We start from the raw sequence: 17234 nt of genomic DNA, 5'->3' as shown, positions 1-17234 counted from the left end.
CCAGGTAGTCAGACTCCAGAGTCCTCCAAATAGCTCAGACTCTCTCACAAAGGTTTACTAATATAGGAGAGTTCATGGGTTTCCTTTATAACCAAATGCACAAAAAAGCAACAGCAATAACAAAAACAAAGTGTTAGTTTGTTGGACTTTTCAAAGGAATTGGAAGAGATGAACACTAAATCTAACTTATTCAATGATACTACAAGCTGAAAGAGGTTGATTTAGAATTTCAAACTCCTGAATCTTGTCATAGATACTAAAAATCATATGCTAAGCCAGGCATATGTTTGCCTGCATGTTTACTATAATAAATTACTCAAGAGGCAGGAGTATTACAAGCTCAAGGCCAACCTTAGCAACTTAGCAAGATCCTATTTCAAATTAAAAAATAAAAAAGGGCTGGGGTGTAGCTCAATGGTAAAGCACCCTAGATTCAATTCCTAGTACCAAAAAGAAAACAACAAAAAAATTTAGACAGTATTTCACATGTGCGGCTACCACTCAATGCACTGTGTGGCTTACTGGAAGGGACTGTGCCTGCTTATCCTCCAAGATTTGCCCCATGTAACTTACCCTTTGCTAATTTCACTTTATATCCTTTTCCTATAATAAATTATAGTCCTAAGTAAGATAATAGGCTGAGTCTACTGAGTCCTGTGAGTTCTCCTGGAAAAATCACAGAACTGAGTGGTCTGAGAAATGCCCAACACAGAAACACATAAAGTTTTAAAAACTTTTCTGTATACAATGTATACCGCCATATTATAGCCTCTCTATTTGTTCCTCAGGATTTAATATTTCTATGACCATCTCTCTTTTGGTCCATGACCTTATCCTTTAAAAATGCAGCAAAAACTCACCAGCAAGAATGTCAGCTTCATCCATGAAGTGAGTACTAAACACTGTCACCCGATTGGCTTTTCTGTATTTTAAAAGATTCCAAACAATATGACGGGAACAAGGGTCCATTCCAGCTGTTGGTTCATCCAGCAGTAGTATCTATGTGACAAGAGATGAACAACAGCAAGAAACTAAACTATTTAAAATTTACAGACAATGAAACACTTCTCCATTTCAAGTTATTTTCAATCAGAAATACATTAGGTCAGTTTTTCACTCATTTCTAGGTTTGTGTAATTTTAAAAAATTATGAGTTCCTTGACATACAAGTCTAGTCTCTATAACATGTAAGACATTACTATTTACTCAGGTAAACCAAACAAAAACATTTAAGTATACTGCTATTATCCTTAACAATTAAATCTGTAGATATAACAAATTGCTTTTTAGAAAGTATGACAGAGAATAGCACAAAACCAACACATGCAAAATCAAAGCAGCAGCATAGTGACAAACTGACCTTCTCCTTTGCTCTTATCCTATTTAAATTTTAATATTAATGCTTAGACATATATAATAAAAGCAATAAAGAATAGTGAAGCAAAACTGTTATATAGCCACTATTCAAGTTTAAGAAATGCTATTTTGGCCATATTTTCTTCAGGTGTTTTTTTTGAGACAGAGTCTTACTACATTGCCTGGGTCAGTCTTGAACTTCTGGGCTAAGTGATCCTCCTGCCTTAGTTTCTCAAGTAACTGGGACCAAAGGCATGAGCCACGGAGCCCAGGCAGTTCCTTTTTTTAAAGAAATAAAACACTGCAGACAGAAATAAGAGTCCATCCTTTCTATTCTCCAGTTCAAAGGCATTTAATATCATTCTCATACACCCATGAGAATGTACAGTGTTCCAGGTGTGTTTAAACCTTATACGAGGTATGATATATCTTTCCACAACCTGTTTTTTATCTAACATAATTTAAAGCAATCTCATTGGTGAAACTAATATTTATTTACCTTTGGATTCCCAAGAACAGCAATTCCTAAAGACAGTTTTCTTTTTTGGCCACCACTTAATTTTTTAGCTTGGTTATCTTTGATAGGCTGCATGTCTAAATCTAGTAAAACCTTTTGCACCTATGAAAATAAAGTGTGAATAATGTTATTTTTAAAATCACATCATTTACATAATTACTAACATTAGTTTGTATGTATTTTAAGTTTTGAAAGTAATGTTTTTTAAATTGTTAAGTATTTGAGTATTTTTTAAATAATTTTAACATCAACTTTTACAATATTTATTATGGAATTTCATTTGGACAAATATTTATTAACAATTTTGAAAACAACAAGTACTACCAAAAGTGCTATACAGATTCAATGCAATTCTAATTAAAATCCCAATGACATACCTCAAAGAAATAGAGAAAGCAATCATAAAATTCATTTGGAAGAATAAAAGACCCAGAATAGCAAAAGCAATCCTTAACAGGAAGAGTAAAACAGGAGGTATCACAATACCAGACCTTCAACTATACTACACGGCAATAATAACAAAAACAGCATGGTATTGGCACCAAAATACACAGGTAGACCAATGATACAGAATAGAGGACAAAGAAACAAATCCATATAAATACAGTTATCTCATACTAGACAAAGGTGCCAAAAACATACAATGGAGAAAAGATAGCCTCTTCAACAAATGTTGCTGGGAAAACTGCAAATTCATAGGCAGCAAAATGAAATTAAACCCCTATCTTTCACCCTGCACAAAACTCAACTCAAAATGGATCAAGGACCTAGGATTTAGACCAAGACCCTGCACAAAAGAGAAGAAAAAGTAGGCCCAAATCTTCATCATGTTGGCTTAGGATCAGATTTTCTTAACAAGACTCCCAAAGCACAAGAAATAAAAGCAGGATAAATGCGATAGATTCAAACTAAAAAGCTTTTTCTTAGCAAAGGAAACAATCAACAATGTGAAGAGAGAGCCTACAGAGTGGGAGAAAATACTTACCACACACACTTCAGACAGAGCACTAATGTCCAAAATTTATAGAGAACTCAAAAACTTTACACCAAGAATACAAATAACCCAATCAATAAATGGGCTAAGGAACTAAGCAGACACTTCACAGATTTACAAGCAATCAACAGATATATGAAAAAATGTTCAACATCTCTAGTAATAAGAGAAATGCAAATCAAAACTACCCTAAGATTTCATCTCACCCCAATTCGAATGTCTACTATCAAGAACACAAGCAACAATAGGTGTTAGCAAGGATGTGGGGGAAAAGGTACACTCATACATTGCTGGTGGGACTGCAAATTGGTACAACCACTCCAGAAAGCAGTATATAGGTTCCTCAGAAAACCTGGAATGGAACCATCATTTGACCCAGCTATCCCACTCCTTGGTCTATACCCAAAGGACTTAAAATCAGCATACTACAGAGATACAGCCACATCAATGTTTATAGCAGCTCACTTCACAATAGCTAGATTGTGAGCCAACCTACATGCCCTTCAATAGATAAATGGATAAAGAAACTGTGGTATTTACATACAATGGAATATTATTCAGCCATAAAGAATAATAATATTATGGCATTTGCAGACAAATGGATGGACTTGGAGGATGTCATACTAAGTAAGATAAGCCAATCAGAAAAAAACAAAGGCCAAATGTTTTCTCTGATAAGCAGATAGAGGGATGGGAGGAAGGGAGAGGGAAGAATGGAGGAAGGATGGATTATGTAGAGGAAAATGAGGGGTGGGAAACAGGCAGGGGGAAGGAAAGATGTTGGAAGAGACAAACATCATTACCCTATGTACAAGTATGATTACACAGTGTGACTCTACTTCGTGTACAACCAGAGAAATAAAAAGTTGTACCCATATGTGTATAATAATCAAAAAATCAATCAATAAATAAATGAAAACAACAAATAACAAAGATTCTTGAGAGAAAGATCTTGTTTTACTTGTAACAGGGAAGGAAAAAGAAGAGATCAGTGCAGAGGCACTGGGTGTGTGGGGTTTGGGGATATGAATGTGGAGAAGACAAGTGAAGAGAGGCACAGAGATGAGGGAAGGGAGAACAAGTGTCCTCAAAATGAAATGAGGACTGTTTCACATGTGTTAAAACATTTACTCCAAATTCTGTCTAATTCTTTGTAGTAACTTTCTGTCTACTAGTTAAGAATTTTTTTTTCTAAAACAGGTTTTGTATTTAGATTTTTCAAGCATAGTTTAATTGCATCAGCTATTATAAAAGGTTATTAATTTATAGGAAACAGTGAATATTTATACATAAATAACATACTTCTTGTATTATATTGTTGGCTGGTATTCCTTTGATTGAAGCCAAAATAGATAAATTTTCTTCAACTGTCAAAACATCAAAGTGTATGTCTAACTGTGGACAAATGCCAATCATTTTTCTTGCTTCAAACATTTCATCTATTTCTGAGACTCTGTGTCCATAAATAGATGCAAATCCTAAAAGCAAAATATACATTTAAATTTATCTTAAAGACATGAAGTATTAAAAATGCATATGTTTTGATATATCCTAATAACTTAGGTACATGGTCTCAACAGATAAGAATGAATATAAATCTGCAAGGTACAACACACCCTTATTTCCATATTACTATAATATGCTTCCACTTATATTTTCCTTCACTTCCAGGTCATATTACATAGTTGAAAGAGCAAGAAAATACAAGCTGAACACAAAATATACATATCTATTGATGACTAGTTGTATTCCAGTAATGATTTTCCTTCATTTCCACATACTGTGTATTCCAGATACCATGCAATAGTAAAGAGAGAAAAGAACTAAAAGTTTTATACTATGTGGTCTTGAACAGATTGTTTAATGTCTCTGAATCCCAGTTTTTTTTTCCCTCTATAAACTGAATATTAACATATCCTAGTTAAGAACTGCTAAATCAGTGTGATAATGTATGGAGAACTATAACAAAAATCATGTATCCTTAAATGAATCTAAGATATTACAACTAACATTGAAAAGTGGTACAATCAAGAATTAAACCAAACTAATTTTTTAAAAGTTAAACTATAGTAAAAGGTTAAAGTACAGATTAAACATACTTTGGCCCTTTTGTAAAGTAATGTGTATACTTCATGCCAGACTACTGGTTATTATGGAAACATGGTCCCACCTCTAATGTTGATCGTACCATCAGAGATCAAAACTATACCTTTGAGATTCTGTTCTTAAATTTTTTACTTTAGAAGATGGTGTTGTTATATATATTCTTTCCTTTTAAACTGATACTGCATATTTAGAAATTTGTGTTTATTTTCTCAGCCTGAAGCAGTCTGTAGGTCTGACTTAATTTTCAATTGGTTATCAAATTATCCTCCCTTGAAAATAAAGAATACACATATATGCACTATAAAAATGTGATGAAAATAGGAACAAAATTAGATCCTTTTGACTTTATTAAACATGGTGGACTCATTTATAATTTCTATTGAAAGACAAATGTATGTTATAAAGAGAAAACAATTACACAAAACGGAAGTGGGTTCCAAATAACTGACAAGAATCACTTAGTCTACACTTAAAGGGTGAATAATTACTATACATTGTGATGTCTTGGTTAAATACAATGAAGAAAGAAACTTTTTTTTTTTTTTAAATCGGGAAACTCTCACCATCAGAAGGGGGACATAATCCACAGAGAATATTCATCAAGGTACTCTTTCCTGTTCCACTATGGCCAAGAAGTGCAGTAATCTGACCCTCATAGATGTCAAATGACAAATCTAGGTTAGGAAGAAAGAAGACTCAAATGTGATTTTTATTTCTGTTCAACTATGCAAGATAATTCATAATACTTGAATAATCTTGAAGTAAAGCAATAAAGACATATTTAAAGTTACCAGCATATTTTATAGTAAGTTAAATAGCTTCTTTGTTATAATCAAGGGTATAAACAGTAAGAAAAGTAAATAAAAACAAACATTGTTTTGTTCATATAGTAAACACAAATATTGAGGAGTTTTTTGTGTACTGACTTTTGAAAATTCCCAAGGGAATTAAACAAAAATTTATTCCTAGAGGTATTATACACATTGAATACACTGGCAAAAAAACACTAGAAAATAACCAAAAGTACAGAAGTGACAAAGTAAAACTTGAAAGGTCCAATTTAGTGAACAGGTATCGCTGTGAGGAGGTATAGATGACTGCAGGAAAACAAAGACAGAGATCTAAAATGATGAAGCAGAAATGAGTCAGTCAGCAAAACAGGCTAAGGCTGAAACCCAGAACAAAGAGGAAAAGGGCTCACATCCCAAATCAGTAACCCCACTTAAAAAGGAGGGGGAAAGACAGGCAAAGTACACTGTATCTAAAAGTGCAGTGCAGGAACTGAGGGTGTGGGAAGAGAGTCATGACAAGACCATAAATATGATTACTCAGAGGAGCAGAAGAGATGCTGACAAGCTACATACACACACTAACTTGAAATGAAACAGCTTAATAAAATATCCTGTTGAGGTATAATAATTCATAGAAAATTAAAACCAAAGTCAGGTTAATACTATGTTTACATATAAATAAACCCAGATGAGTTCTACCATCCAGATAAACACAAGGTCCATTTTCTGACCATCTTCTTTGTGTAAGAAAAAGAAAAAAAGTAAATCAACAAGGTATCTTGATATAGTTACAAATCCTTGGAAATCATGGTACATACTGAGTTAGGAAGAAAAATATACATGAGGCGTGCATAGAGGAATAAGCACCGTGTTTACAGGGTTCAGTACCTGTTTGGAAGACTCCCTTCTATCCCTCAGTCAGGTAATGGTTTTAAACAGTATTTCTTCTAGCACCACAATATCCTGCACACTAGTCTAGAATCTATCATTCTGAATACTGAAGACAGTAGGCTCATGGTGTCCTTTATCCCAGTAAATCTAACTTTGTAATTCAAAAATGAATAGTGAGTCTCCCTTTAGAGACATTAGGGTGAGGCCTCCCAGCCAATGGCTCGGTTTTCCAACCATTCTTGGGTTTCTAAATACACTAACACTCTGACCTCACACTTAGTTCCCTTCATGGAGCTCCGATATAAAAGAGAGACCAGTGAGGCCCAAATGGTTTATAGGACAAATGCTATAATCTTCTCTTTAGTTAATACATATAAAACTGTAATCCTCTGATCATAAGGAATGAAATTCACTCTTTTTATAACAGCTGGTAGTTTTATTTTTAACAAAGCTACTAAGACGTCAACTCATATGCTGTGGAGAATTAAAGTACTATTATTAGGGTTCAATCCCTAAGCAAAAGGGCAAGAGTTACAACCACATACCTACTGGCACAAAAACTTCTTTGAATATATACATCGTAAAATTCCCTTCAATCTAGGATCAGAAAAAAATCTGCCACATCTCATTATCCATGAAAGACTGGAAACAGGCTTCAGTACACAGCAAATTCTTTCCTTATTCCTGGGTAAAGATATAATAAAGGTCCCTATTTGGGGGTTCTTCCCTGTACTGGGTAATCTGAAAATCCAATATCACCTATTAGTACCACAATTTATATTGTTAATTCAAATTGCTTGAAGGGTAAACCTGTCTACCTCAGTCCTTGCTTCCAGTAATGGCAGAACAGGCAGTTTAAACCAATTCTCCTTCTAAGAAAAGAAAAGCTGATCAGTTTTAAAATAAAATCATCTGATTGAAGGCCTTGGAAGGCTACAGCGTAAAAGACTGTGGGGTAAAGGTATGAGGAAGGAGCAAGGCTTAGATGTCTTCCAATTCTAGTAGATAACAGACTGAGCAGAGTTTTGAAGAGACACAGTGCCGAGGGAACAAAACGTGGAACTCTGGAATGCCAAGCATGAGAGACTTCAGAAAAGCCGAGGCTTCAGGTTGGCCCTCAAATGACCACACGTAGGAGAGAGGGTAAGTGAGCAGCAGCCCGGCCTTCACAGACCCACGCCAGGCTTCAGATCACTCCAACCCTGACTTGGTGGAGATGGAGTGAGGTCTCTGGCACCTCCAGAGCTGCAGACCAGATGCAAAGACAGACACTTTCTAGAGGAAGACCACATCATACAAAGAGAAAACGACCTGGATACCTACAATTACACATAAGCCAGGTGTAGCATTCAGCCAAAAATAACCAGGAGAATTCAAGGTAAGGCCAAAATCCAATAAAATAGGCAAGTCATAGAAAGAGATCTACTGGATATGCAGATATTGGCATATTACAAAGATTTTAAAGTAACTATGCTACCACATTCACAAGAGAATGTTAGGAAAGACCAGAAACTACAAAACACACACACACACAGTGGAAAGACAAAAACCAGAAGAGATAAGTGGAATTAAAATTTTTGAAAGAGACAGTTAATCAGCAGATTAGACCCAACTAAGGAAAAATTTAGTGATTGACAAGAGTCAGAAAATATATCTAAAGCACAGAGAAAAAGAGTAAGCAAATTAGACTGGAGAATAAAAGAAATGGAATAAATAAGAAGTTGTTACATGTAATGACAAGTCTAAAGTCAGAAGTAAAAGAGGGAAGAATATGGGAAAAGAAATGGCTAGGAATTTTCTAAAACAAGATATCAAGTCACAGACTGGAGACACTAAACAACCAAAGCAGAATAAATGTTAAAAAACAAACAACAAACAACAATGAAAAACAGAAGCCATGTTGTAATGGACTGGGAAAATGTACATGCCAACAACAGAGTAGTAGTAAAACTGACAGCTCTCTGCAACCAAAACAATACAAACAAGAAAATGACAAAATCATATTTTTAAGTGCTGAATGAAAGTAACTGCCAAGCTTAAAATTATACATTCACAAAAATATCCTTCAAAATTGAAGGTAAATAAGATATTTTCCAAAAAATTTAGGCAATGTATCACTGGCACATCTGCAATAAAGGAAATACTAAAAATGTCTTCATGCAGAAGAAAAATTACCCTAAGTGGAAGATCAGCTGCAGAAAATAATGAAGATAAGTGATATGGTAAATATATAGGTAAATTGAAATGAAATGTCTTTTTAAAAATAGTATTATTTTTATTTTAAAATAAATGTAAGGATTAAAATACATGAAAACAATATTAAATTAGTTGGAACAAACATAAAAGTAAGGTTCTGGTCTTATCTGGAAAAAAGTAAAGCACTACTTTGTAAGTCAAAGATATATAACACTTCATTAATTATTAAAAAATGAAAGTATGTATAACTAAGAAGTAAACAGGGACGGTACGAAGCAGAATAACAAAAAAATGTTCCAGTGCTTCTGGCACAGCTAGCCTGTTGAAGGATGAGAGATTCTGGGGAAGAGAGGGAAATAACCCCACCTACAGCCACTGAGGCTAATATGAAACCACTATCCAGGCCACAAAGTGACTATAGAACTTCTCTGTCAAACCAGAGACTCCTTAGGGCATACCAAAATAGTGACTGCCTAAGCCACTCATTAAGCTTTGGGATAGTTTATAATGCACAATTAGCAGAACAAAACTACAGTGAGATTCCATCTCACTCCAGTAAGAATGGCAATCATCAAGAATACAAGTAACAATAAATGTTGGTGAGGATGTTAGGGAAAAGGTACACTCATATATTGGTGGTGGGACTGTAAATTGGTTCAACCACTCTGGAAAGCAGTATGAAGATTTCCCAGAAAGCTTGGAATGAAACCAACATTGGACCTAGTTCTCCCACTCCTTGGTAAATATCCAAAGGACTTAAAATCAGGATGCTACAGTGACACAGCAGCTCAATTCACAACAGTTAAGCTCTGGAACCAACCTAGGTGCTCTTTGACAGATGAATGGATAAAGAAAACGTGGCTTACGTACACACAATAGAATACTACTAAGCCATAAAAAAAGACTTGATGACATCTGCTGGTAAATGGACATCTGCTGAGACTCTCATGCTAAGTGAAATAAGACAATCTCCCCCTAAAAAAACAAAAGTCAAATGTTCTCTTTGATATGCAATGTCAACACAGAACAAGGATGGGGGTGGGGGGGAGAAAAGAAGTTAAATGGATTAGACAAAGGGGAATGAAGATGCAGGAGGAGGATGGGAACAGGAAAGACAGTGGAATGTACGACAGAACTTTCCTATGTGCATATATGAACACACCACCAGTGAAACTTCATATCATGTACAACCACAAGAATGGAATCCTAATCAGAGTAAGTTATATCCCATGTATATGTAATATGACAAAATACACTCTACTGTCATGAATACCTAAAAGAATAAATAAATAAAAAGCAGAAAAAATTAAACACAAAGAAAGCTATAACATAAAAACAACTGAAATGAAAAGCAAATTATGATGGAGCAAATCACAATGACAAAAACTGACTCCTAAAAAAATTAATAAAATTAATAAACATACTGCAAGACATATCCAAAAAAATTAAAAATGACAAAATATACAGTGAAAAAGGGATCATGATTAAGAGCATTAAAAATATTTTTAAAAAGATTATTCAGCCATAAAGACTAATAATATTATGGCATTTGCAAATAAATGGATGGAATTGGAGAATATCATGCTAAGTGAAACAAGCCAATTTCAAAAAACCAAAGGCAGAATGTTTTCCCTGATAAGTGAAGAATGGTATACAATGGGGGTGGGGGGAGTGAGAAAAGAATGGGGGAACTTCAGATTATGTAGAAGGAAATGAGAGGGAGGGGAGGTAAGAAAAATGGTGGAATGAGACAGACATCATTACCCCATGTACATGTATGATTACACGAATGGTATGAATCTACATCGTGCACAACCAGAGAAATGAAGTGATATACCCCATTTGTGTACAATGAATCAAAATGCAGTATGTAAAAAATTAGAAAATAAATAATAAAAGATTATTAAAAACCTTAACCAATTTTAGCAATTTAAATAAAATCATAAAATTCCTTGAAAATAAATTTATTAAAATAGACACAGTGGTAGAAATTCACAGATGATGCTGAAATTTACTTGAGAATGCAAAGAACCCAAGATACAATATTAAAAGTTATCAAGACTAAACATAAGGCTTCAGTAGTTAAAACAATGTAGGAACAGGGATAAATATAAATCAGTGCAAGACAATGAAGTTCAGAAGCTAAAATACACATGTATTATTATTTGACTAATTGTGTAAAACAACATTACAGACATGTTGTTGACGTCCAAGAAACTGCATATGGCAAGTTTTGACACGCTATCACCACTATCAAGATATTGAATATATCTATCTCCCACAAAAAGTTTATGGAGCCCTCTTTAACATTTCTTCTCCTCTGCCTCTTCCACCCACTTGCACCCATCTCCAGCAATCACTGATTTGCTTTTCTTTCACTGTGGATTGTTTCTCTAAAATTTTATATAAATGGAATTATACAGCACATGGTCTTTATATCTGGCTTCTTTCACTTAACATAAATATTGTAAGATGTGTGTCATAGCATGTATTAACAGTCCATTCCTAGTACTTCATTATATTCATATACTACATTTGGTTTATTCAGTCATCTGCTGACAAACATTTGGGCTATATCTAATTTTTGGTTATTACAAATCAATTTGCAATGAACATTCATGTGTAAGCATTTCTTTGTGGACATACGCTTTCATTTCTTTTGGCTAACTACCTAGAAGTGGAATGACTATGTTTAACTTTCCACCAAACTGCCCAACTATTTTTTAAACCAGTTATACAATTTTATATTCCCTTCCAGCAATGTCTGAGTGTGTCAGTTCTTCCACATCCTCAGCAACACATGGTGTGATCAGGCGTTTTAACTTTAAACATTTTAATAGTTATGCTGGTATCTCATTGTGACTTAATGTGCATAGTCCTAATGAGTAATGATACTGAACATCATTTCCTTATGCTTATTTGTTATTCTTTTTCTTGACCAGCAAAAAGTCTATTCAAATATTCTGTCCATAACTAGGTTGCTTGTTTTCTTCTTATAGAGTCCTGAGACACCTTTATATCCTCTGGATACAACTTACTGAAACATGATTTGCAAATTATTTATTCCAGGTCTGTGGTTTGTTTTCTCATTCCCTTAACAGTGTCTTACCAAGAGCAAGATTTTAATTTTTATTGACCAAATACTAGGAAAGCTACTTACTTCTCAAAGCCTCCACGTTTTCACTTTTCTTTCTGTATGTCTTCTGAATACCACTTATTCTGAAAAACATAATTTTCTATTTAAAGTATTTAAAAAATTTTATGTGTGTTTATACATATACTTTCATTACTGCTGTCTTATTTTAAAATGTATTTTATAAAATTTGAATTGGAGGGCTGGGGATATAGCTCAGTTGGTACAGCATTAGCCTCACATGCACAAGGCCTTGGGTTCAATCCCCAGCACCTCAAAAAAAAAAAAAAAAAAAAAAATTGAACTGGGCTGGGCATAGTGGTGCAGCCTCCAATGACTTGGGACTGGACGGTGGAGGTCAGCCTCAGCAACTTAAGGCAAGACCTAGTCTCAAAATAAAATACATAAATAAATAAAAGGGCTGTGGATGTGGCTTAGTAGTTAAGGAACCCAGATACCACAAAGAAAAGAAAACTGAATTGGATGTATATTTCTAGCAATACAATATATTTAGTTATCTCCATATTTAAATAATAATTATTTAAATTTTGTGGTTTTTTTTTTTTTTTTTTTTTTGGGCCTGCAGGAATATTTTATGTTTGTGTGTCCAAAAGAAGAATTTGCAGTTTTGTGCCAAAAGTTGAAAAGGAAAAAGAAAGGCTGTCGTATTTACTAGGAATAATAGTAACATAACTTCCTTCTAAAACAATAAGCCAAAGAAAGTTGACAACTATAAAATTATTTTAAAGAAGCTACAAAGTACAGTATTTATCTCCATTTTAAAAAATGATTCATTCTTCATGCTAAGTCAACTTCTAAAATTAAGTGAAACATCTGATTCAAGCAATTTTTCATCTCTGGTTAAAGACTTGTTACTTTAGCTAAGTGGGATAAATCAGATGCCATTTCAGGAACTCATATCAAACTATCTATAAATGTGATTGTCTCACTCCATTTGAAACTTTTTCAAGAATTACTGTTTTTTAAATCAGTTTAAATTTCACCTTTGAGAAGGCTGACCACTGACTCCACCATCTTAAGTATTTTGACTCTTGTTTTTATACGTTTCTTAAATTTAAAGAAGCATATTATACTTCACTTTTTTTTTCAATTTGTTACTTTTCTTTCTCCTTATTTTTTATAAGAAGTTGGTATGGACTAATATGACAAAGACCAATAATGAATTTCTTTGGTTATTAAATAAGAGTAATATTCTTAATAATGTCACAGAACACTGAAGGTCTATGAAATTAATAGGTAACAATTTAATATGTCACATTAGACAATGTAGCATAAATCGAATTACAGAATTTTTACTCCACTTTAGTCTACATAATGGGAAGAGTTTTAAACACCTTACTCATATAAACACTGGGTTTTATTGCTTTTAAAACTTTTCAATAGCCAGGCATGATGGCACACACCTTTAATCCCAGCAGCTGGGGAGGCTGAGACAGGAGGGTTGCAAGTTCAAAGTGAGTCTCAGCAACTTAGCAAGGCCCTAAGAAACTCAGCAAGATCCTGTCTCTAAATAAAATATAAAAAGGGGCTGGGGATGTGGCTCAGTGATTAAGCAGCCCTAGGTTCAATCCCCAGTACCAAAAAGTTTTCCACTGAAACATAAAAATTCAAACCTAGCAACAACCTCATTCTACATGGCTATAAAGCAAATAAGAACTAAAAGGAAAAGTAGCTCTTATTAACTATGTTTTAAAAACATGAAATGGGGCTAGGGTTGTGGATGAGTGGTGGAGCGCTTGCCTAGCATGTGTGAGGCACTAGGTTCGATCCTAAGCACCACAAAAATAAAAAATTAAATAAAATAAAGGTATTGTGTCCATCTATAACTAAAAATATTTTTTTAAATATCATGAAACATCTACCAAATCTAAGATACTACATATACAAACATATTTAAAAGGATTTCAATGAGGCAGCTTCCATCAGCAATTTAGACCTAAACTGCCAAACACTGAATCATACCTTATGGCTTCTTTGCCTATAAATTCTGAAGAAACAGGCTCAACAATTTCACTAAAACTAATATTCCCATTAATGTTGCCCTCTGACAATTCCTTATAATTTCTTTTGCTCTTTGACCAATACGATGGTTTTAGAAAATACAAAGATGATCTCCGTAAGCCAAATTCTCCTGAAAAAATTTTAAAAAAAGAATTACAAAAAGTTATTTCTGAAAACACTTTTAAATAATAAAAACAGTAAATGAACTGTTAATTTATCTAATTTTAATTTTAACAGCCACATGGGGCTAGCAGTCAACACATAAGACAGATTGAACCTTTGTTAGCAAAAAGGGAAAAAAAAAAAAACCACTAAATATCTTAAAAGTAAAATCCAATAACCAACTACATACCTGGAATGACTTGATCAAGATAGACAGCCAGGAGGACATAAAATGTACTATTAAGTGCTAGCATGATAAGAGTAATAATTAGAGGATAAGGGCCTTCGGTCAAATTAGAAAATAAAGCACCTTCATGAAAATCTTCTAAATGCATGACCTGAAAAACAGAAACAACTTTATTGTTAAAAAATAAATAAATAAAAAAAGAAAAAACAAGTTTAAGCTAATACTACTCAGCACCACTCATTATATCTAAAATGACTTGGCCTTTTTACAGATTAACTAAATTAGTAATAAGACTTTATAAGGAAAATGAGACTTCACCAAAATATAAATTCATCATAATAATGTTGTCAATTTTTTTTTCTTAGTGCTATGCTTCATGAACTTGGATGTATCAGCTCCTGAGGCATATATTCTAATGTAAGGACTATCAAATGAAATAAAGGTAAAGGGTGATGTTAACAGTAACCAGGGAAAACAAAAGAGTAATTTTCATAAGAAGTCAAATAAATTATCAGAGGATAAATTAAGGAATCTCTCTAATACTGAAAAGGGAGAAGGTATTTTGATGAACCAATACAATGATCAAAGTATTCTAGCAGATACATGGGATAGAGTAGAAAGAGAAATGTATTAGAGGTTGAGGTCTCATTTACTGAAAGGCCCTGCCACCCACAATGAAATCATAAATATACAATTCCATTTTCCTAAGAAAACAAGGACTCAGTGGACTTTTAAAATAGTGGACTTTTAACAATAGGTCCTAATTAAAATTTAACTCAGTATTTATAAATAATCTTTTTTTAGTCTTGCAAACCAGAACATTCTATCCCAACATGAGTAATATCTTATACTAAGAAATTATATATTTTTGTACAATAACCAAATTTATGTTCTATTATATAAAGTCATTTCTTATAAGACCTTTTTTCCACTTAGAACCTGACTACATCTATAAGGATAATAAAAATCAAATTTATAAATTCAGCATTATTTATAGGAATGACAATTCCATGAATTCATCAGGTCTTCTTATTTCACTACTACATTCATGTCAAATTTGTTTTGCTTCATGCATGATTTTCTGCCAAGCATTGTACCATTTATATATGGTAGCAACAGAGCAATCTAAATTACTTGAAACTTAAACCAGTGACTTCTACCTGAGTAATTACACAAAAATAAATTCTTAAGATATAAACAAAGCAAAAAGAACTTACAAAAAGAACATTTAACTGAAAACTTAAAACTGAAAAAATATAAATAAAACTAGATTAAAAAATATACTCAGTACTCAAATATCATTTTTCAAGTTGAATTTTAAAGTAATTTTATTTTGCAAATGAAGATAATACTCATAGTAGTATAAGATACTGGTTGGAACTGGAGAGAAAAGAGGTATTTGTGAATGCAAGATTATAACCTACCTGTGCAATACCAATCAAAAAAGTACACTGACAGAAAGGACTTAAAAGCCACACTAATGATTTTGGAAAACTTTCCATGAGGACTATCAAAAGACCAACAAATCCGAAAGCCACAGTGATAAAAAATTCAACTATTCCCACATGTTTTGATTTTTTAAAAAGAGGTGTCAGCATCAAAGCAAAAAATATCTAGAAAATATAAATATTAAGTTTAGTTAATGTATTGTTCATATATATACCAATATAAAAACAAAATTAAATTTGCTTGTGAAAGGAACAGTCCCATTATCATTGGAAAATACAATTCTCATTTATTAAAGCTATGGTAAGATATTTTATACAACTAGTAACACACATTTTAAAATTTTAAATTGACAAATATTAAAGACTGTATTTATGTATATTATAGGAAAATGTGACCACATCTACACTATAGAAATCATAAAATAAAATCATAAAGAAACATGTAAAATATGCAAACAAAATAATAAATAAGCTCTTATAATATAAGACAATGTGGTAATATAAACAATATAATTAAACAATGTGGTAATATAAAACCGGGAACTTATATAAGAAAGTACATGAGTATTTTTTAATTTTTTTTTTTTATTTTTTAGTTGTAGATGGACACAATACCTTTGTTTTTATTTATGTGGTGTTGAGGATCGAACCCAGCACCTCATGCATGCTAGGAAGTAAGTACTATTACCACTAAGCCACAGTTGCAGCCCCTGTAATATCATTTTAAAGAATAGAGGTGATAGTCACAATACTTAAAAACTGGTACAGATCAGTTTATGAACTGACCAGAGTAGAAGCTGGAACCACTTAAACAGCAGCTGGACATTATGCCCAGTATTCATTCAATTTACCAAATGAATGTTAATTCTGCTAAAGACTTATATTTATAAAAACATCTTTTTTGTTTGGTTTGGTTTGGTTGGTACTAGGGATTGAACCCAAAAAGACTCTACCACTGTGCTAGATCCCTAGCTGTTTTTAATTTTTTATTTTGAGACAGAGACTCACTTAGTTGCAGAGGCTGGCCTCAAACTTAACAATCCTCACACCTCACCCTTCCAAGTCACTGGGATTACAGGTATGAACCACCACATCCAGCTACAAAAACATCCTTGAATAATCATAGCACAATCTAACTTTGTTTCATGAAGACAAAGTGCAGTTAAAAAAAAAAAAAAAGTGCAGTACTGGACAATCTTAATCACACACGATTACATAAAGATTAGAACAGATAATATCAGAGGAACCGTGAAATATATAAAAACAAGTTATCTTTAAATCTGAGACAATTCTCTAACCTTCCTAAAAAATAGAAGTACAATAATGCCACATCATTCGTTATTAAGTAATTTATCAGTAACTTAGTAATAACATTTCTTGCTATGAGAAATTGACTATAAGTAAACCAAAAAAAGACTTTGCTATATTATT

At 33.1% G+C, this 17234-nt stretch overlaps 1 protein-coding gene across 4 annotated transcripts in view; it reads right to left on the bottom strand.

Annotated features, from left to right (window-relative positions):
• Nucleotides 1–17234, bottom strand: part of Abca5 (ATP binding cassette subfamily A member 5) — a 71544-nt gene that overhangs the window by 35805 nt on the left and 18505 nt on the right. For all 4 annotated transcript variants that reach the window (XR_007107670.1, XM_047544259.1, XM_047544258.1 and 1 more), the window contains 8 exons: nucleotides 15780–15968; nucleotides 14359–14506; nucleotides 13968–14136; nucleotides 12012–12070; nucleotides 5537–5647; nucleotides 4170–4345; nucleotides 1856–1975; nucleotides 861–999 (listed from right to left, as the gene is read on the bottom strand). Coding sequence is in view for 3 of the 4 variants with exons in the window: in XM_047544259.1 (XP_047400215.1) it covers nucleotides 861–999; nucleotides 1856–1975; nucleotides 4170–4345; nucleotides 5537–5647; nucleotides 12012–12070; nucleotides 13968–14136; nucleotides 14359–14506; nucleotides 15780–15968 (1111 nt within the window). In the remaining variant the exon portion in view is untranslated. The remainder of the gene's footprint in view (nucleotides 1–860; nucleotides 1000–1855; nucleotides 1976–4169; nucleotides 4346–5536; nucleotides 5648–12011; nucleotides 12071–13967; nucleotides 14137–14358; nucleotides 14507–15779; nucleotides 15969–17234) is intronic.

This window comes from Sciurus carolinensis, chromosome 3 (genome assembly GCF_902686445.1).
Source record: "Sciurus carolinensis chromosome 3, mSciCar1.2, whole genome shotgun sequence".
NCBI classification, from domain to species: Eukaryota; Metazoa; Chordata; class Mammalia; order Rodentia; family Sciuridae; genus Sciurus; species Sciurus carolinensis.
Note: the sequence above shows the minus strand (reverse complement) of the source record. Positions and strands in the feature narration are given on the sequence as shown.